The 23,155-nt window shown below is 39.9% G+C and overlaps 1 protein-coding gene across 1 annotated transcript; it reads right to left on the bottom strand.

The window, feature by feature from the left end:
• Positions 1–1,627: 1,627 nt before the first annotated feature.
• On the bottom strand, positions 1,628–21,280 carry LOC139723182 (uncharacterized). The gene is made up of 15 exons (XM_071634438.1): positions 21,127–21,280; positions 15,400–15,595; positions 14,465–14,630; positions 13,837–13,955; positions 12,766–12,957; positions 11,653–11,802; positions 11,366–11,444; positions 10,405–10,667; positions 8,795–8,900; positions 7,503–7,677; positions 4,832–4,918; positions 3,887–4,395; positions 3,523–3,589; positions 2,675–2,756; positions 1,628–2,192 (listed from the first exon to the last, which is right to left on the bottom strand). The coding sequence occupies exons 2-15, from the start codon at positions 15,561–15,563 to the stop codon at positions 1,988–1,990; spliced, it is 2,364 nt and encodes a 787-aa protein (XP_071490539.1). The 5' UTR covers positions 15,564–15,595; positions 21,127–21,280; the 3' UTR covers positions 1,628–1,987.
• Between the last annotated feature and the right edge of the window lie 1,875 nt (positions 21,281–23,155).

The raw sequence follows: 23,155 nt of genomic DNA, 5'->3' as shown, positions 1-23,155 counted from the left end.
TCTGAGGAGGTACATTATAAATGAATACTGGTAATAACAGACACGATGTACACGAAAGGGATGACAACACTGAATACAATCTAGATCTAAAGGACGGCTGGAGAGAAGTACTTGGTATGTTACCTATGTGGAAATAAGGTAACTTGAAACAAGTCCTACACCATAAAGTATCAAATGTTCAACAAATGCAAGCATCCATCCCACACAGAAGGGCACAACTCCAAACTTTTGGCAGTCCAAAACTTTTCAAAAATCAGTTTCATGCAGCTTATTTGAGATGGGAATCAGTACAAATGATTGCAAACGTTTAATTATGCACACACAAAATCTATGTTAGGGGACAAAAAAGGCTATGCACATATTATGCAACAGATAAATACAACACTCATCTTTTTGGTAGTCAAGCATGCTGATGCTAATTCTACACCACTTGCATTGCTTTAGCACTGTGAATGTTGTGTTGGTGTACCCTTGTTTCTGGAGCAAGGGAAGTATTAACTTTATAAAGAACAAAACGGATATTTCATTAAGACTTTGAATTGGTAATATTGAGAGATAATAGACCATATCTGTAGGCACTGACCACAATTTTGTCTTTAACAAAATGTCCATGGCACTCTTCATGATAGAGGCATAGAAATGCATGCTAATAAATGATGATAAGAACATATACATAAACATGTTTTGAAGTACATTTTTTAAACATCCTCCTGAAGCACAAGAAAACTTGTGGTTGATTCAGAGTTCAACAATACCATACCATCTGCTCAAACCTTTGCTCAGGTTTCACATAATCAACAAAGACTAATTCTCGGCTCAAACCCATACCTACACATGTACCACATCTCTTTTTCCACCAAAGTGAGAACTTGAGCATGCATTTTGGGGTTATGTCACTCATACTCTCACAATCTCAACTCTGCAGCAGTATCGAATACCATACACACTAGTCTCATATTTTTGCGTACAAATATTTTTGTGAATGGCAGTTGAACAGAAATTTTTGAGAGTTGTTAATTTTATGCTCTGTGGTATTCTAATATTAATAAAAAATTAACAAAACATTGAAAAGAATTGTGACTTCTTGGACAAACTGTTTCACTCAAACATTGCTTGAATGAGGTCAAATCTCTCACTCAAAAAAGAAAAAAAGGACTGTATTCTAACCCATTAAGGATGAGTCCTGAGTATACTTGGGCAGGTGTCTAATGCTTGTTGTAGGAAAATCAGCCCATCCTAAACGGATTAAGGATATGCCGGGCCCAGACTAGACTTGCTATGGCCAGTGTTACATTTTTTCTTTTTGGGTCAATACTTTTTAACATTGTAACTTTAGCCATTGAGAGCCTAATTGTAAAATTCATGATCGATGATAAACTACTGCGATAAATGTCAGAATATACAGCTGAGCAGTTCAGTAGCATATTTTACTAATGTTCATGGCCTCTACTTAGTCCAATGCTTGCTTGATAATGCAACAACTAAAGCATGCAAAACTTGGTTCAAAATACTGAAATTCATTGAGTATGTATAGGTGGGTGGAATGGCTTGTCACTATGTTCTCAGAGGAAACACATAAATTTATAAACATGAATACATTAGTGATACAAAGATGTTTGCATATCATTGGGATTTATCGCATATATCAGCCATGGGGTTTAACTTTGAAGCACTCCCATTAATGATCAAATGACGATCTTCAAATACAGTGAAAACTCGATATAAAGAGATCTGATACAACACAATTCCCGACATAACACACTTATTTCTCCAGTTAATATGAATTTATTCCTTTGTTTTGTATTGTTTGACTACTGATAAAACAAAAAATCTGATACTAGTATAAAGAACAAATTGTCTTGGTTTCAAGGATCTTGTTATACTGAGTTTCCACTGTATTGAAATTTCAAGCTTCTTCCAGCACATACCAGACAGACAAAACAAAGACGGTTGGACCTGGTGGTCACGGTGGTCGTTGATGTCCACCCTAGTAGCCAGTGAACTTGGCCTGCTCCTCGAGGAACAGCAGCTGGTCAATGAGGAAACAGTCGCTGACGTTGGGGACAAAGTCGCGCAGCCTCCTCATGATGGTGGAGTCGTCCAATGTCTCCCTCATGTCGCCGAAGCGTGCCTCCTTGAGGAACGCATAGGCCTTCTTAAAGGACTCCTTACCAAACTTCTTTTCGCATTCACTGTCGAGCAAAATGTAATTTTGGGTGGTGTGCAGTAAAGGAAGAACTCATTTGGACTCAAAAGCCATTTCAACAAGTACAGGAAAGAAGTGTTTCAGTTTAACCATGATCAAAAAACACAGTTCAGAAATAAAATCAATCACTTGAGTATAATCCTAGGTAGCAGTTTCATTGATGGTCCTTACAGTAAGGACCATGCATTACATTAAAAAAAACCCTGAAAACATAGATAGCAACCAAAGTGGGCATTCATGCTAAACAGTATCTCCAAGCCTTCCAACTTCAACTGACAAATTTCACTAAGGATACTGCAAATTTGACTTCCGGTGTTTCACCACCTGAACAATACACTCAAGACAACACAACGAATATTTCATTGCTGTCTGTTAGTCAAGGCATTGGCATAAATTAATGTCACATTAACTTCAAGTAAAATATATTTGACAAGAAAGTCTGAGACTGGGACCTTGAGTAAAGGATACGCTCGGAGATTCTGTATCTTCTTGTCGCGAACGGCAGGAGAGAAGGCACCAATGGTGTCATCCGTGATCGTAGCATTTTGGTCTACCAGGTGGTGGATGGGCGTGTGTGGAAAAGAGAAACACACATCATAGTGAAATATATTCAAGCTACAGAATGACGCAGTAAAAATCTGCAATACTGATTCACCTACTTGTTTAAAGCGTGTGAGATAGGACCATTGGCAACTGGTCAGTGAACGCTCACACAAGTATGCACAAGTCAGGAATTCTCACTAACACTAATCATGGTATTGTGGTTTGCCCAAATGTCTTCCTTGCAAGAATTCCTGTCTACTCTGAACTGTGACTCTGTTTGCAGTCAGTGCCAACAGTGGTTTGATGATAAAATGTGGAGATATTATCACTTTTATCAAAATCGTTTAAAATAAAAATCACATCATAGCATGACTGGTCAATCATATGAATAATGACTTATTTCTGCATCTACAAACTAATGCATACTACAATGCAATCTGCAAATCATCCCTGTGACAGCTACTTTCTTCCTTTTACAAACAAAAGACAACATGGAAGCTTTAACAAGCATTTAAGTACACTTCTACCCAGCATGCTCATGGAGCAACTACTTGTACATGACTTGCAAAAATTGATACATTTGTATCAGCCATTTAAGGTCAAGTCACTGATAAATGCTTCATCATAAGAGACATTCATACTAGCTTGATTGATGAAGTATGCACTTGACCCGTTGAGAATGGGCTGATTTTGCTACAACACGCATTTCCCATAGACACATGTCTGAGTACACTCGGGACTTGTCCTCAACGGGTTAAATTCTCTTTACTCACCAGTCGTTGTCTTATCCAGTGCTGCCTGCATGCATCCCATAAGTGCTGAATAGTCATCCATTTCATTCTGTGGAATAAAACAGAACAAAACATAACATAATACAAACCATTCTCAACTTATGAAGCACTCTATGTCCATACACCATGATGAAATGTTATCCAAAATTTGACAGGAAAGTCAAAGCATCCTTTCATGTCTAAAATTAAACTACTCAATAGCCAGAACACACTAGTTAATAGTGCAATTTTGAAATACGATATACATTCATTCTGACCCTGTCTATATTCAGTTTTCTTTTGTCTCCTGTAATCCAATGCCACTTATGTTTGAAGCATGTCTTTACCACCAGTAGCCTTTACTCACCCCTGAATCTGAGTCAGACTCAAAGTCTTCGTGCTGGGAGTAGAACGTGTCGGCCGCGTCCATGTCCTCTGGAATCTCGGTCGCCAACTGCTCCAGCTGATTACACATTTCCTCCATCGATGTCCTCCGCTCCATCTTTGTGATGGAAGGTGTCCTCCGCTCTTCCCCGGCAACGGGCGGTGCCCGTGTGGGTTTGGTGGCTTTGGTCGGCGATGACGAGGAGGATGACGATGAGGAGGAGGAGGTTGATGACCAGGCTGCCTTCTTCGCTGGTGCTGCAGCTCCCTTCTTGGGGCTGGCACTCTTTGGCTTTGCATTTGCTTGCTTGGATTTCTGGGTGGGGTTGGAGTTCTTTTTGGCTACGGGCTGCTTTTTGCTCGTTGAAGACGGGGGAGCAGCACCAGGGGGTACTGCCATGGAGATATTTGGATCGTCCAGGTTAATGGGTGTCTTCAGAGGGGTAATAGGGCGGCTGTCAGGATTGCCTGGAGTTAAGGTGTTATCTGCAGCTGGAAAACACACAACCATTAAAAGGAAACGGCTCTTACTGCAAATAATATCAAATTCACTCAAACAATACTCGCAGCATCTCAACAATACCTCAAATTTCTTGTCATTAGGTCAGCAAAGTCACATAGTTTTTGTCCACATTTAACTAAAAAATGGCATTCCTTGATAATAGGAAATCAGTGTGTACAAGTATATAATAATCTTAAGAACTTAAATGTAGTTGTACATAATGTGTGCATAATTTCTTCCTTCTGGGAGAGAATAAGGAGAAAATTCTATATTCTCTAATAGCATAAGCTGAAAAAATATCAACTATTTGAACCTTTAATAGCTGAACTACCATCATAGCATTGCCTCAAGACAGTTACCCGCACACTCTGTGTCTAAGTTCTGACACCAGGAACAAGAAATGTATAACCAGAAGAAAGATCTCACCATTAAGATATGGGTTTGGCACAGCGGCTGGTTTAATTGGTCGGTCTTCGTTGGCATCGTATCTTGGTGATGGAGATTTGGCTGGAACTTGAGACAAGCAAGCAAACAAAAACAAAAAAAATGAAGTAAGGCATTGGGATATATGAGCAAAATAAAAAGATATTTGCACAGCATGTCATTGTCTTACTTGACATATTGTACTTTTACTATATACCTGTATTATGTATTAGAGCACTGCAGAACATTGACATGAATTGACTTTGTTTAAAAAGAATATAAGCAAACAAACCATGAAAACAAAATCATAATACCAGTACTCATTTTGCTCACTTAGTGAAATAACAATTCCCTGAAAAAAAAAAAATGTAGCTACCTGAAAGATTTAGAATAGATCTGATTTTATCAATATGAATACGACTATTATTCTTTTAAGACAAACAAGTACTCTGTGACTGAATGTGTAATCAAATGCAATGTATTCTTTATTTTTTCCTTTACAGAATGAGACACATCTTTATGCTTACAAAGTCTGACAAATTATGATACTGTATACGCTGTTATTTTCGCGTACACATATTTTCGCGAATGACGAGGTAGTAGACATTTTCGCGAGATGTTGTTTTCGCGAATCGACGCGGATGCTTACGTAAATGCTCTATAAACAAAGCGCATGGGAGACAACAGTCAGTCCGCAGCGCGTCGAGCGAAAACGCATGTATTTATTCAAGTCGTATGCACGGCTGAGCAGTGCTTGCATACGTAATGAGCAGATACATGGTCATGAATAAATCCGTGTAGAACGAGTATTTCTTGTCAGTTTTCGACATTTTTAATATCGACCTGAAAGAGAAAACATTAGCAAATATGCTCATGATCAAATTAAAACGGAAAAGAAGAATATAGAATATCAAAATATCTCTCGAATTCGGTATAGTATTCAAAAATATTCCTTCACGTTTGACGCCAAAAAACCAACCTGAAATCTTTCATGCCCCTCTAAAATATGGTGAAGACTATGTCTGCTAAAGTATATAGTATCACAATAAGGGCAAGTTTTCTCATCTTCATTTCAATACGGGTCAGGAACTAGCAAAATTCAGAGACATGTCTAGCGTCGAGTTTAAAAAGATTATCCTCGCGTTCGCACCGAGAATTCCGGGTCTGTGATTGGTCGAAATCTGTCGCAAGACGCGGCGTGTCGCATTGCGTAGTATCCATTGGCTGCTGACTCAATGCTGTAAGTTCAAAAACTATGTATCAGATAAAAGTGTCATTGATATGAGTAATAGCTGAATAGTGCACAATTGAGTTGGAGGTAATTTGAAAATGAAAGCCTATATTAGTTTCATGAATCCATGATTTTTTTTAAATGTTAGGTTCCAGATTGTGATCGAATTTTCACTCTCTATACAAAACTTGAACTTTACACAGAAACCAATGATGTGTATGTGAGTGTGCACTTACAATGACCCTGAACAATGGACCTGGCTGCCACCTGTCCCGAGCTCTGCTGCAAGGCACATGAATGCTTTATCAATTATTCATGTGGATTGCCCTGAGCACTGCTAGTCTGAATTCTTGACACAGGGTGAAATGCATGCACATGAAAGAAGTAAGCACATATTTCCATGTGCTTGCACACGCCACATTTCAGAATTAACAAAGACTAGCTGCGATAGTGGAATTCCTCATGAAGCATTCCAATCCTGGTCATTGTCCACGACCATTGTCTGGGTATCAACAACACACTCCAGGCGTGTTCATTCACTTCCCCACTTTCGGTAAGAAAACATAATTTGCCTTGTTTTCAACAGGAAAATTCACAACCTTAAAAATGGTGCCCCTCTTCGTTTTTTAATTGATCATACTCGCTCAAGTTTCACGATTGTGAAATCGAAGAAATTACGGAGATCTAGCAAAACATCAAACTATGATCTAAAAGCTTCTTGAACACTGGCAAAATAATCGTTTACTTTGATGCTAAAATGGACTACTATATTGAGATCAAAAATAGGGAAATTAGGTATCAAATTAATGAGCATAATCAGCTCTATAACCTACCCAACCATCCAGGGTCAAACAATGCACTGCGAAAGCTATGAAAGCTGTTATTGCGACCTCTGCAAAAACTTTCGCAAAGTATCGCGAAATCTCGTCAGTCTCAAGGGCACAAACTGCGCAAACGTGATTCTGAATAAAATTGTCGTTCGTTGCCTCATTATCTCACGAGCCTGCGGACTGACTGACAACTTTGCGTGCTGTTAAATTCGCGATCCAACTGAGGTTCGCGAAATTCGCGAAAATTAAACCCTTGCAAAAATAACAGCTTATATAGTATTTCCATTTCTTAGAATCTCATCTCAACCGTCTCAAAATGCAAATAAGATCTGATACAACCTAACCTGCTTCAGTGACTACATATCAGTCAAGATTACCTGTCTATTAGGATTTCACCATATTTGTTCTCCTTCACAGCATTTGTACATGTTATGTTAATGAACCTGCCTTTATAGACCATGTGCTCAAACAGATCACTTTTTCCATCACCCTATGAGTGGTGCTTGCAGACAGGCTTCAATGCAGCAACTTCTTTAAACTCCCTCCTGCCCCCTCCCCCCCCCCCCCCCCCCATCTGATCCAACCCTTCCCCTCCCCCTTTCCTACTATATACCTTCTCTGACTGTGCCTATGTCTTCTCTGTCCCAGTACCGGTCCTCCCCACCTTCGTACATTGTCTGGCTGCTGTTGAGGTACACCGAGGCGTCGGGGGCCTGTGGAAGCCTGCTCTCCCTGAAGACAGGGTCATTGTACACCTGGGGGTTGTCATGCGCCCAGGGGACCCTCATCTTAGACAAGAAGGAAAAATCATGACGTTAACATGGTGAGACAAGATGGGCGATATCTGCAAGAAGTTTCTCTACTCTCCCACAGAACCTCAGACTTTTCATACACTGTAAAACAAGGAATATTCATGTGCATTTTAATTTCACGAATTTAGCGAGGCAAGATTTGCAAAACCAATATGCTACGAAAGTTCGTGACTACACTATATGCATTACATGTTAAGACTCGCAGGCAACTCGCAAAAATTATATGCCGCATAAAAGGCTGTCAGCTCCAATTAGTGAAAATTTCATACTGCAAAAATATTGTGTTTTACAGCAACAAAAGATGGTTGACTCTTTATATTTTGTGTGGATTTTTTTGTCTGCTGGTTTGTTTATTTCTTTGTGTCGATTAGTTTTATAAAGGGGGGGGGGGTTATTTTGTACACCACCTGTTTGACTACTATGAATCTCATCAATACACCTCATGTATCTTGGTTCCACATTCCTTGGTGTTCAAACTGCAGTATATAAATGTTGATTCTTTGTTGTCACAGCCAACAAACAATTGAAAATGGTTGTTATTTTAGTAGATTCTTTGTTGTCGTGACCAGCAATCCACCTGCACTAGAACTCTACATAAGCATTGGTTTTATCAATCTAAAGATTGCCATCTGCTTGTGCTCTTTTACAGTTGCTACTGTGAACTTTTTTTTTTTCTCCAAACTAATATGTAGCTAGCAGAGGATGATAGTCACAAAAATTATCAATGTATCCACAATAAGTTCTAAACAGATCTGAATCTTGAGTCACCTCACTCCTTTCCCCCTCGCAGGGCAAGAATCTTTCATGTTCCCATACTATCCTATCTTGACTCACCTAACCCCTTCCCCCTTGCCAGGCAGGCATCTTTCATGTGCCCATACTATCCAATTTTGACTTACCTCACCCTTTCCCCCTTGCCAGGCAGGCATCTTTCATGTGCCCATACTATCCTATCTTGACTCACCTCACCCCTTCCCCCTTGCCAGGCAAGAATCATTCATGTTCCCATACTATCCATCTTGACTCACCTCACCCCTTCCCCCTTGCCAGGCAGGCATCTTTCATGTGCCCATACTATCCAATTTTGACTTACCTCACCCTTTCCCCCTTGCCAGGCAGGTATCTTCCGTGTTCCACGGCTCTCCTTCAGCGTCTCCTTGCGCATTATGTTTTCTGCCAGGTTGCTCCTTGCATGCATGCTGTGACAGGAGGACAAGGAGCACATGGTCTTTCATAATACCAACACTAAAGCATTAACCCTAATCAGGCTGGGGGGGGGGGGGGGCGGAATCCGCCCCCCTCGACGTTTCGCGCAATATCTTCGCAACGCGATAAGCTCCCGCTGCGATGTTTCATGACTTTTTTCTTTCAAGTATCGCGCAACTTTTGAGACCAAAATTGTTGCGCCCGCGCGTACCGTTTTGACGCGACGCCTGTTCGAAAAAAATTTGTCAACCCCAAAATTGCTCCAAAACGTGATTTTGTGTACAAATCCAATGCAAATTGTGTTTTTTCAATTAATAAAGACAGAATAAACTGACCAGAAAGAATATAAATTATTAGTGGAAAAGTGAGCAAAGAAAATGGGATTGGAATCCCATTTTCTTTGCTCACTTTTCCACTAATAATTTTTTTCAATTAATTCACATAAAAATTCATATCTTCACTTAGAATGGCCGAAATTAATTTATTTTAGCATAATAATGCTTCGAAAAATGTCTGTGACAAATTTTGGCCAAAAAACAAACAAAAACAAAAGGTCAAAAAACAAGGAAATACATAAGAAATTCAAAAAACAATAAAATACATAACAAATCAATTTCGATACAGATTTTTTTTTATCCTATGTCTCAGAAGAATGATACAAGAAACATTTTAAAAAAGAAATTAGCTTAATTGGAGCATTAATAAGTGATTTAGAGCCCAAAACTGATTTTATGCATAAATTACAATAATTAATTAATATAAAATATAAGAATAATTTTTCGGAGAAAGCAACCATACATTTTGATAGAATACGTCGCGGGCGTCGCGTGTGCCGATTTTCGGCCCGATCGCGCGTTCCATAGGCGAGATCTGAAGGGGGGGCGGAATCCCCCCCCCCCCCCCCCCCCCCAGATATAGCATAGCCAAAAAAGCCCAGCCTGATTAGGGTTAAAGCTTACAACTCAACATGAAATAAATTGTATTTCTGGAATTACCATTGCTGTATCGGCATCTTAAGATTTCATCTGAGGTGTTAGTATCTTACTCTGCACTTCTATAAATTCTATATCTTTAATAATAAGCACAAAGAGAAAAAACCCTGTGAAATAAAACAACACTTCAGCTGAGAATGAATAGGGCGTTAAGCTGTCTTGAAAACTATGGGTTTCATGGCAACTTAATGGCCTTCTCATTCTCATCCGACGAACATTAGTTAAAGAAAATCATACTGCAGTCAATGTAGCAGAACTGGAACAGATAACATGTGCAAGTGATTCAAGTGGAGAAAGCTAAAATAAGCCATCTTTATTAATTTTTTTCTTTCTAAAAGATCTTAATGTCAAGAGTAACAATATAGATGCATAGATAGATTCAGCAAGATAGAAAGTTGGATGGCTAAATAAACAGATAGATAGAAAGATAGAAAGATAGACAGAAGAGAGATGGATAGCTATATACAAAGAGGAGGGTAAAGAAGAGAATGTGATCTCAGCTCACCTGAGCCTAGCAGCCTCCTGGTCAGCTTTTTGCATTTTCTTCAGCTGCATCCTCTCTCTGGGTGTCAGCTTCTTCAGGTAGTCATCCTCCTCTGGTGGCGAGAGACCCGCGGGCTCCTGCCGTTGCCGTAGCGACTCGTTCTGCAGGTCCTCGTAGTGCGTCTTCTCCCGCATCATCGCCGCAATCTCCTGCGTCTCCTCGCTCAGCTTCCGTGCATCCTCCTCCTGCTGCTCGCGGTACTCCGCCATCTTGTTCTTCATTTTCTGTGAGGGAACATACAGAGCGAGTGGCAGATAGGAAATTTCATAGTTTGGTATGACTACTGCTATCTTGGGCGTTCTTGGTACACATGCATAGTGATAACAACCCAACAAGATTACGTGTTCATGACTATCTCTTTTGGCATGGCTACACTAAACAACTATCTTTCTTAGCATGGCTACTAAGGACTAATGTTTTTAGCATGACTTTTACTAACTTCCTAGGCATGGCTTGTCAGTGCAGAATGTCAATTCTTTTTGAGTAAAACTGAGCATTGTCTGAATGTCCATGATTTGACTGATCTCTATTGATTGCAGGTCTCTTGCGTTGGGAAGATAAACATGGTCTTTTGCTAAATACAAAATTAACCCCACAATTTTCAATACAAGGAGATTAAACAGTATCTCTTTAGAAAGGGACCTCCGAGTCAGTGCCTTCATATGAAAGCTCTAGAAAAGTGTGATTTTCAAGATTACTAGGATAGACATACATGTAAGTAGATATTGTTGCTGTCAATTAATAATATATTACCAAAATGAAACGATCACAACCTATCACTTTGGCTGATAAATTGTACATTTTAAAGCGGCTTCGTTTGACAGATTAGAAGACTTTCACATTCCTCTGTATTACATTTCAAGTTTGATAGTTTATACACACACATCCGAATCACGAATAATTTGTAAGTGTCTAAACCCACCTCTATGTGTCGTGTAACAAAGGGAAGTTTGGTGACCTCCACAGCCGATGGTCTTTTGGCAGGATCTCTGTTAAGCATTCTATAATAATGCAATAATAGTAACAGCAACAAAGTGAGAAAATGAGAAAGAAAAGACAGCCAAACAACGAATGAAAACGAAATGTACCATACGGATGCAGAGAGAAAATATGAACTCCTTGTCTGCACTCTGGTGTCCAGTTTGATGAATAAATTTGCTTTTAAGATACAAGAGGTTTGCTGGTGCAATAACTGTGATTAGTACTCACACATTCAATATGTCCTGGATGTTCTTGTCATACTGCTGTGGAATGGTTGGCGTCTTCCCCTCCACAATCTTGTACATGACCCCCATCAATGACTGACCCTCAAATGCATGCTGGAGGGCACAAAGCTCATACAGGATGCACGCAATCGACCTGTTTGGATATAGAATGAGTGAGAAGTCTTGCAAAGTGGTTCACATTAAAAAAACTAACACAAAAACAAAACAAACAAAACTAGAAAAGCACTCTGAGAGCGCAGACCTCCGCCAAGCAGTTACTTTCCGATGATCTTGCTCTTCCATAGAGATCAGTGATTTCCAACCACTGAAAAATCGCCCGATTTCCCAATATAGAAGCCTTTGTTACATCATAAACCCTCAGATGCGCGGCACGCCTTGCCCCAGCAGAAACTAGAGCATGCACTTAAGCGCGTGCATGTAAACTTCAAAAATAAGCAGCTTGAACTCTCAAGTTCATTGACCCTACATGGCAAAATATCAAAAATTCTTCATAAAACCCATAAAAAATTTCCGCATCACTCCCAAAATTCAATCATCTGTTCCTTGTGTCATTCTCAACCATTCTTACAAGTTTCATCCAAATCCGGTCACAACTTTTTGAGTTATTTTGCACACAGACAAACAAACAAACTAATTAACCAGCTAACAAACAAACCAACGGTAACGAAAACATAACCTCCTCCCTTGGCGGAGGTAACAAATGTTGAACCTCACAGGGAAGTGGAGATTGTGCTGTCAATTGGTATGGTATATCATCACACACAGTGAATTATCCTACTATCAAAGTTTAGAGTGTGTCTTGTTCTGACTTGCCTATTCCTTCTATAAGCAAAGCTGCATGAATGTACATAAAAAGGAAAAACAAAAGCAAAACTATTATCCCAGTGAGTGATAGTGCTCCAGACATAATGAGTCACATCTATTTTTCTTGTTCTCGTTCTATTTCTTTTTTTTTTTGCCTTTGAATCACTTGTGCTGTAATTTTGGTTTGAATGTTCATGAAAGTTTTAATTTCTCACAAGAGGGAGAGGTAAAGGATGATGTACAGACAGTATAGTGTGTGCACCACCCACCCCAACCCCAATCACACACTCACCAGACGTCTGACTTGCTGTTGTACCCTTCATGTTTCAGGACCTCTGGACTCATGTAGTACGGGGTGCCTGTAAAGGTGCTGGCCATGTCGGTGGTGCCCATGAGAACGCGCGAGATGCCAAAGTCGCCGATCTTGATCATATTCTTCTTTAGGAAGATGTTTCTGGTCTTCAGGTCCCTGTGAAGCACTCGCCTAGTGATCAGGGTAAAGAGATGTCCCACGATTGATATAACACCATTTCATCATTTTGTTTTCCCCAGCAAGAACTACTTTTAAAAAGTAGACATTTCTGTGGTGTTGCAATTTTTGCATATTTCAAGCAATCAGAAATTAGTGCGAAAATGAAAGTACACGAATATTCTTGCTTGTTTTAATATGCTCCAGGAATTTCATGTCTTGATTCAACAGAATTAAACACATGAAACTCATCTTAACTTGTTGAGAGTGAAGAATTACTCACACGAAAATATCCACTATTACAGTACCTCAAGCGTGTTGCTTTGAATAAGAGAGTGACTACACAGAAATTTATCCGGAACATACATGTGGATTCAGTGACGGCACACATGTTAGCAACGCACATTGGCGAAGACTGAAGAAATTGGGACAGTCTATATAAGGAGTTAATTTGATGATAAAAGAATATAACTCAAAATATTTGTCAGTTACAAGTTGAAAAAAAAAATTACTTCGATAACAAACAAAATTGGGTGGAATTTTCTTCATATTTCCATGATATCATTCTATGGTCATTCTAAATTACTGTAGCCTTCCCATCCAACGATAATGTTACAAACAAACCTATAAGAACTAATAACTTTTGAAAGGATAATCCAAATTTCCTCAGGCTTCACTGAAGCCTCCTCCTTTGATAGCTCTTTCTGCATTCACTGAATCAACATGAACCAACATGTTTGGGGTAAATTCTGCTTTCGGGGCCCTGTTTTATCATCAGATAAAATCGATTTTAAATTTCCTTTACCACACAGGCTGCCATAGACCTACAGTTGCAATCAACTATATAATCAATTCTAACTCTTCACAAAACAGGGCCCAGGTCATGTGACATACCTGCTGTGCATGTGTTGTACTGCCAGAGCTAGCTGCACAAACCAGTCCATGATGACATTCTGGTCAAATGACTTCCCACCCTTTTTCCAAGCTGTGATCTTTTCATCCAGATCTCCTCCCTATCAGGCAAATGAAGTAATAAACTTGAACAAACCTTGAAAGAGGAATCAGACATAAAGCATCTTTATATCCGCTTATACCACACACCCGCTGGGCACTGCAAAATGCTATGTCTGTGAAGGAAAATGTGTGTACACAAGTTACATTACACATGGATGAAAAACATCCTGTTAAGTTAAAAATGATTACGGGACAGTGTTCATAGTTGAAATTTGGTTTTCCTTTTTCTATTTAGCTGTACTTTCAATATTTACAGCCGATACACATCATTTTGTTATTGCCAATCGTTAACTTACTCTCCAACCTTACCAGGTGCATGAAACATTCAATTGCCAATGTTACACTGCACTTGCTTCCGTGATATCTATCTCTGTAAACTTACTTCAAATCTATCTAAAATATTCATTTTGCAAAATGCTATCATTCGGAAATGTATCTTTAGGATGTATAAAAGAACAGGCAGAACAAGCAAGCAGCCACAACAGGGAAGCTCTCTCCTTTCCCTTACCTCACAATACTCTGTGATGATGCAGAAGAACTCGCCGTCGAGGAAGCTGTCATAGAACTTGACGATGTTGGGATGGTGCAGCTTGGACAGGAGCTTGGCCTCGTGCATAGCGTCGACTGTCTCGTCCGGCGCTAGGTCACCGCAGGATATTTCCTTCAGCACTTTCCTGGGCAATTGTAAGGGAGAAAATTTTTCCCTTAAACTTAAATAAGGAGTCTCCAATAACATCATTGATATGGCAATGTTTATGACTAAGTTTCTCCTACTCCTCAACTTTGCAGTAGTACCATCTAACAATGACTTGCTGGGTAAATCTTAACCCCCCCCCCCCCAAAAAAAAAAAAAAATAAAAAAAAATTAAAAAAAATACACAGTTTCCAAAGTCATCATGTTGTTTCAGCGGTATTATGCAACAGACCTACAAATAAAATCAACACATCATTGTTTATCAAAATAAAAATAAAAACCTTAAATGATCACAAAAAAACACAAAAGCAAAGAACCAAAAAATAAATTGACATACCGGTAGTGTTGCCCTAATATAATCCAACCATTGCACTGGCAGTTCTTGGAGATTATATCAAGTGTAAAAATATTTCTTTTCTTCTTTTTCTTTTGTAAAATTCCATTTAATATACTTTAGGAAAGCCATCTCTATGTGAAATATTTGTACATCATACCTCGACCCAATTCAATCATGAACTAGAAAGACAGTCTTTGTTTCCACTTAAAAATCTGATCGGGGGAAACAGCAAGATCTGTGTGCAGTGTAACTTGAATGATGATTTGTCTTTGATCTAATCTATTACATGCACTTGAACAGAAACCAACATCTGTAACATCAATAACATGTCAAAAATCTCACTCTGTATACACAGGACATGATTTTCCTAACGGTGTCAGTGATACAAATTCTCTCACATAATTGAACTTACCACTGTTCCTCTCCCTTGCTTGGGTTTGCCTTCATGTCAAACACAAGAAATGCTGTGCCGAAGTTGCCGCTGCCGAGCTTTTTCTCAACCCTGTAGCGGTTGGCCAGCACTCTGTGGTCACTCTTGTCCTCCTTTGGCTTCTTGACCCCTCTCGATGGAGGCATGATGGCAGTGTGTGGCTAGAGTGATAATAATTCTGATTGCAAAGAATTCAAATGCACAGAAAAACAAATGATCACACAATGAAAGGTGTACTGCTCTGTTAGGTTATTACGCATTCATGGTCAAATGTCTAATTAATTAGCAACTAATTTGAAACTACTTGCGAGGTATCACCTTCCACGAATAAAACTGTTCACATGAGTGACATGACAAGAATGTGTGAATTTTGACAAAACAATTGGAAATGAATAAATGAAATTCCATCAGTATGATTGTTTGGTAGTCTGCTGAACTGTTATTTCACAGTTGATAAAATGTATATACAATTTCGTATAGAGACAGTCTTTGAATGGGAAGTCTCATATTGCTACCTTATTGACCTGCAATAGAACATCAGATACATGTGCACTGCTTATTTTGCAAATGGAAACAACATGCACACTTTACTTTATAAATTATATGGTGTACTTAAATCTTAATTGGTACTTTGTGATTTTGTAGTGAACGTGAATGATATCTAACCTTGGATCTCATACACGTACAGGCTGTATAATTCCTGCATGGGCAAACTCCTCAGTCCTACTGTCTAGTTACTCCTAGAGTATGGTTGGGTGTTCATACTGTAATACCGGACACCTAAAGTTTTTCTATCAATAGAATCGTGAAAAATCTCACAATTTGCCTGAAATTTTACTCACGTGTGGAGAAAATACTCCGGATTCACAAGCGCGCACTGAAAATGCGATCTGAGGTACGCGCTCTTAGATGGCGGCTTCGAACGCGTGGGGTGTCATTTTTTCCGCACTCAGTTGCCCTGCTCATTTCAACCCACCACCCTGACAATACGTATAAAGGGCACTTAAATGCGTTTTTTTGACAGGCCGCTGTTTTTTTCTAGCCTTCATTTTTTCCCCAATAATATTTGAATATATTTTGAATCCTTCGATATTACTTTTGAAGGACTGTTTGATGAATTTGACTTGATTTTCATTAGGAAACTTTTCATCGTAATTGAAATAAATTAGACGAGTCGGTTTGTTTTTTCACATTCATTTCTCGTTTCTGCATCAACTCGTACGGTCGTAGCGGGCGACAAAATGTTTATGTCATGTGTATGTGTAACATGTGTGCACGATCGTAGAAGCGGCGGTGACAATTTTGCGGTCAAAATCGTCAAATTTATTACGGAAGGATACTCTACATCTAACAACGAGTCAGCAAAGTTAGGCCTATGCCTAGTTATATGTAGAACTTTTGCACGATAAACCTTATTCGATTTTGCTAAATTTACGTTATTTAGAGGGAATACTTAGTTGTTTTTGCCACATTTTACTCGGTAGCATAGCCCAGTGAAGAATCGAACACCGTTGCGCGTAGTCCCATGCGTACATTTTCTTTCTGTACGCGCAATGCCATTATAACGCGCGGTCGGTCGTTATGGACCTGGTCGGTGGGTTGAACACCTACCATACTATGTGTATGATGGGGGGTTGGGTTTCCGGACACTTAAGTTTGTACGTTCACGCGTGAAAACTTACCTATTTTACATAGAATATGCACCCTTCTTTACCTCAAAGACTTGATATAGACTCCTCATATATGCTAGACAACATACATTGTACTCTGAAAACGGCATGAGAATTCCTGGGTGCGTCATTTTCATTACAGACGCACTTACAATATGCGTCCGGTCCCACAACCTGTCCGGTCACACAACGCTTGGTCATACTACTAGTACTACCTATGTTTAGGATTAGAACGGTTACAGGTTAGGGTTAGTTGTGGTATACAAAACTGCATTATTTGCATAAATGTCAGAATTCTATTTCTGATATTTTGAAAAACTAATGACTGTGGCATCTATCTCCATACTGAAGTAGTGTAGTGCTCCATTCTCCCTCACCTAACATTAGACTTTTCTAGATGAGCCCCCAGCATTTTCAAAACGGTCGCTATAACAGGTTAGACTAGACCTGTCAATACGACATTCAACAGTAGAACTCTATGGTCTAAATTTACTCTAACGTTTAATAGATGCCTATAAACGTTATGTCGTTAGTAAGTTTAATTAGAGCCATGTAGGCTAGTCGAATTGTTTGCTAGATGTCAGGACTCAGTGAACTGAACTGAACATTGCGGTTTTTTTAGTACGTCATTTATAGTCAGCAACGGCGTAGCCAGGATTTCATCTTAGGGGGGGCGGTTAGTCTGCGAGGGAGCGAAGCGATCGAGCCCGAGCGAGCGGAGCGAGCGAGGGGGGGAGGGTGTGGGAGGGGGGTGTCCCCCCTCCCACGGTAAGAACTTTTTGCATTTTGATGTTGTAAATGGTGCAATTTGATGCATGTTTTTGCGCGTTTTATCGACATGAAACAGTCCCACTTGTTTAAGGTAGCAGTTTATTTTGATGTCGATTATTATTGAACAATTTGCCTGTAAAATTGTATAATTTAAATACACTTCTTGTATCAATTCTTTTCACTGAATCATGAACGCGACTGAACCCGAGCGAGCGGAGCGAGCGAGGGGGAGGGGAGGGTGTGGGAGGGGGGTGTCCCCCCTCCCACGGTGAGAACTTTTTGCATTTTGATGTTGCAAATAGTGCAATTTGATGCTTGTTTTTGCGCGTTTTATCGACGTGAAACAGTCCCACTTGTTTAAGGTAGCAGTATATTTTAGTGTAGATTATTATTGAACAATTTGCCTATAAAATGGTATCATTTAAATACACTTCTAGTATCAATTCTTTTCACTGAATATCATGAACGCGACTGAACGCGAGCGAACGGAGCGAACGAAGGGGGAGGGGAGGGTGTGGGAGGGGGTGTCCCCCCTCCCACGGTAAGAACTTTTTGCATTTTGATGTTGTAAATGGTTCAATTTGATGCATGTTTTTGCATGTTTTAACGAGTTGAAACAGTCCCACTTATTTAAGGTTGCCGTATATCTTGATGTAGATTATCATTGAACAATTTGCCTGTAATATGGCATGATTTAAATACACTTCTTGTATTAATTTTTTCACTGAATATCATGAACGCGACTGAACCCGAGCGAACGGAGCGAGCGCGGGGGAGGAGAGGGTGTGGGAGGGGGGTGTCCCCCTTCCCACGGTAAGAACTTTTTGCATTTTGATGTTGCAAATGGTGCAGTTTGATGCATGTTTTTGCGCGTTTTATCGACGTGAAACAGTCCCACTTGTTTAAGGTAGCAGTATATTTTGGTGTAGATTATTATTGAACAATTTGCCTATGAAATGGTATTATTTAAATACACTTCTAGTATTAATTCTTTTCACTGAATATCATGAACGTGACTGAACCCGAGCGAGCGGAGCGAGCGAAGGGGGAGGGGAGGGTGTGGGAGGGGGTGTCCCCCCTCCCACGGTAAGAACTTTTTGCATTTTGATGTTGCAAATGGTGCAATTTGATGCATGTTTTTGCGTGTTTTAACGAGTTGAAACAGTCCCACTTGTTTAAGGTTGCAGTATATCTTGATGTAGATTATCATTGAACAATTAGCCTGTAATATGGAATGATTTAAATACACTTCTTGTATTAATTTTTTTCTCTGAATATCATGAACGCGACTGAACCCGAACGAGCGGAGCGAGCGAGGGGGGAGGGGAAGGTGTGGGAGAACTTTTTGCATTTTGATGTTGCAAATGGTGCAATTTGATGCATGTTTTTGCGTGTTTTAACAAATTGAAACAGTCCCACTTGTTTAAGGTTGCAGTATATTTTAGTGTAGATTATTATTGAACAATATGCCTATAAAATGGTATCATTTAAATAATCTTCTTGTATTAATTCTTACACTGAATATCATGAACGCTGTCTGTTCAGCAATCAAACAGAAAAAGCATGCACACGAGGGTGTAGATGATAGGGGCATATTCCCTCCCACACGAACGTGATTTTGCGTTTTCAGACCTGAAATTCAGCGATCTGGTGCAAATTTTTGGTGCAATACTTTTTCATCGAAGTGTTAAAATCACGGAATTTAGCTCTTATTCCGAATGTGCACCATCTGTGTGTATGTATAAAGTCTAGTGAGGTAGAGCTTAGGGGAAGGGGGATTTCCCCTCCCGCTCGCGGAGCTTTTGCGTTTTTAGAATTGAAATAAAGCGATCTGGGTATAGCCACAGTCTACTTCTATGCATGGCGGAAGGGGGGGGGGAGGGGCGGGCGAGCAGGGAGAAGGCGTGGGCGAGTGTTATCTCAACCCTTCCCTTCCGATGGAGCTTTTGCCTTTTTGAGGTTGAAATTGAGATATCTCGTATACGCATATTTGATGGAATCAACATTTGGGAAATCACAAAAAAAAAACCCAACTGATGGGGAGGGGGGGGGGGGGGACTGAGGGAGGAAAGGGTCGATTAAAAGGGGAAACTCCCCTTATACATGAGGGAACCTTGAGTTTTCGGAATATAAGTGATAAGTCTTGTGCACTCAGAATTATTCATAATTTTTGTGCAAATCTAAAAAGTGTACCAAGCTAGGGAAAGAGGCACAGAGGGGGAGGGTTTGGGAGGGGGTTTCCCCCTCCCAAGCACGAGAGATTTTGCATATTTTGAATTGAAATTCAACGATCTGGTGCACAATTTGAGTGAAATATTCAAAAAAATATCTTATTTGATGAAAGGTTGCAAAGGAGACCCGCTTCATGTGCATGCATACAGTATACACGCATTTTTTTTTTTCCGCCTCCCAAATCTCCGGTCCAAATCTTAGGGGGGGCGACCGCCCCCATCGCCCCCCCCCCCCTGGCTATGCCAGTGATAGTCAGGTATCCTATTACCGAACGGTATCCTATTACCGAACGCGTACTTTGTCAATGGAGCGCGTACAACAACTCGAATACGCATTCATTGCACTACGCGCTGTTATCTCACAGGGAAGCCAGTGCCGAAAATTGCTAAACTGCAGCAAAAAAACAAAACAAAACGTAATTTACCTCAAATTTACGTAATAATTGCTAAAATTTCGATGTACGTTGTCTTGCGTTAATAAACATTGACCGAAAATACAATGTACAATTTTCCCAATACAGAGGGCGCACGTTCGGTAATACAATATGATTTGCGTCGGTAAAATGAGACAACTTTTGTGGAAGGGTTATTTGAAATACGGATTTTTTCTAGAAGTTGGCTTATTTTTCAAGTATTTTCGGTACAGGTAAAATCATCAGCATTTCAGTTATCTATAAGGATATTTTTGGCGGAATTATTGCATAATGTTGCCCGTTTGGAGCAATAAAACAAAAATCGTTCGGTAATAGGATACACCTCCATAAATTTACATTTTGTGCATGTTTGACGATCATTTGCATTGACAAGCAGGTCCGAAAGTACACAAGCGCCCAGAACTAGATAGACTCAGAATTCTATTCCTGATCCCGGCCGTATTTTACCCAAGCCAGCTGGGCATATCTAACCGCGCACTGCACTGTGACTGAACAGCCACTGGCACTGACATAGCTCACTCAGGGACAGGTTGCAACATGCCAAGTCAAACAGAAATTGCAAAATCAAAAAGTTCACGAAATCACCCAAAAGACAAAACTTACAAAAATACATGAAAGTAGCACTGTTTGAGCTGCTGGTCTATCTCTGTTGAGACGTTGCACTGAATGGATATATTTATGACCTTGTCGCAGGTAGGTCACATGTAGGTAGCGAAGCAATTTCTCAGCTGGCGCACAGTCCTCGCTCGATCCTCTCTCGATCCTCTCACCTCAGTGTTTCACATAAAATCATTCCAAAAATACGTAGGTGGGACTAACGCGAAGATCGTTTGTACGGGGTACGGTAGCAATACTTTGTTTATCGTTACGGGATCGGGACATCGGGAGTGTAATTCTTGACAACTCGACCTCGCACACGGGCCTTGTTGGACAACTCGACCTGATGCATGGAGAGCTGTCTTATAATGATGAAAACACATTCTTGTCGAATGATTGTCCTTAGTTGGATGAACATGCATGCTAAAAGAAATATTTTCGCCAATTAAAATTTATGAATTTAACGTAAAAGATGAATATTAGTTGTACACAAGTATTTGGGGTGATATTTTCCATGCACTGGTTTATCAGTGGTAATGTTGTGACACTTGAAAATTGAGATAGGATAATGCAATTCAGCACGCAGCAAGGGCCTGTAGGCTATGTCTTCGTCTGTTATCAGATTTAGGTTATTCTCCATTTCATATCCATCAAGCTTATAGTAGAGGCTACTATGTAATCCTGTGAGATTTTGTGCCAAAATTGATTTTTTTTTTGTGGCTAACTTTGTCAATTTGGGGGTGCTGAATCCAAAGAACTTTGGTTCCATTTTTTCCAACCACGTCTTCAGCCGCCATTTTGAATTTCAAAATGGCCCCCATAGCAAACTGTATTTTGACCCATATTTCATAAAGTGAGCATTGTTGAAGCTTCAAATTTGGTGCAAAATGTATGAGTGTAGTGTCAGACACTCTGATATATCTTTTTCTGATATTGTGGATTGTTTGATACAATTTCTAGGCTGCCATCTTGAATTTAAAAATGGCCGCCATGGGAAACTGTAATTTGACCCATATCTCATAAAGTGAGCATTGTAGAAGCTTCAAATTTGGTTCAAAATGCCACGTTGTGATGTCAGACACTCTGATATATCTTTTTCTAATATTGTGCATTGTTTTGTCCAGTTTGTAGGCTGCCATCCTGAATTTCAAAATGGCCGCCGTAGCGTTTTTACCCATATCCTAGGTTGCAATTATTGTAGAAGCATCAAATTTTCAAGAATGCGCATGCTTGTGGTGTCCAACGTTCCAGTACAGCTGTTTCATAATTGTGGATCATTAGACAGGTAACCATGTTGAAATTCAAGATGGCTGCTATATAGAAAACACATAATACTACATTGTAAGCGCCTTAGATGAATATGCCAGAATAGTTCTAGTTAGACCGAATTCATTTCCATTTCAAGCAGAATGACAGCCATCTCTCAATTCAAAATGACAGCCATCTCTCAAAATGGTCGCCACTAAATGCAAAATGTAAGGACGAGGTTCCAATGATGTCATCAAGCCATGCTGAGGGACAAAAACTGAGCAAGGGGGGGGGGGGGCATACCCCTGTCCCATACATGTGGGCAAGCAAGCATGTAAGCGTTACATCCCATATAGCCAGGCGGGTATATGCGCGGTTCCGGAATTGCGCGCTAAAGCGGTTTGTTTTTGCCTCTCAGGGAACACATCACTTTGCATCGTGGAACCTCGTTAATGATTACATTTAATCCCAGTCAGTAAAATATTTGTACAAAAGCAACCATTGATACAATTGAAGGTGATCTTCAAAAACTTGATGCTGCCTCGAGAGATTGAAGACAAACAAGGAAAAGTCTCGCAATGGCAAGAAATGCCACGGTCACCCTACCAGGCACCCCATTCACAAGCTTGTTTGTTGGCCACAAACTGAAACTAGATTTGCTAGACACTAGATATATTTCTGGAATAATGCAGAATGAATAAGGAATGAGTAGCCTCTTTCCTGATTGCCCTTGAGTGTTCATCTTCAATCATTAAGACTACCAAGATGCTTACTGCTGTACAGTCTA

Source organism: Diadema antillarum, unplaced genomic scaffold (genome assembly GCF_040938485.1).
Source record: "Diadema antillarum isolate AM-2024a unplaced genomic scaffold, OU_Dant_1.0 scf00000182, whole genome shotgun sequence".
Lineage (NCBI taxonomy): Eukaryota > Metazoa > Echinodermata > Echinoidea > Diadematoida > Diadematidae > Diadema > Diadema antillarum.
The sequence above is the reverse complement of the archived record's forward strand: the minus strand, read 5'-3'. Positions and strand labels throughout refer to the sequence as shown.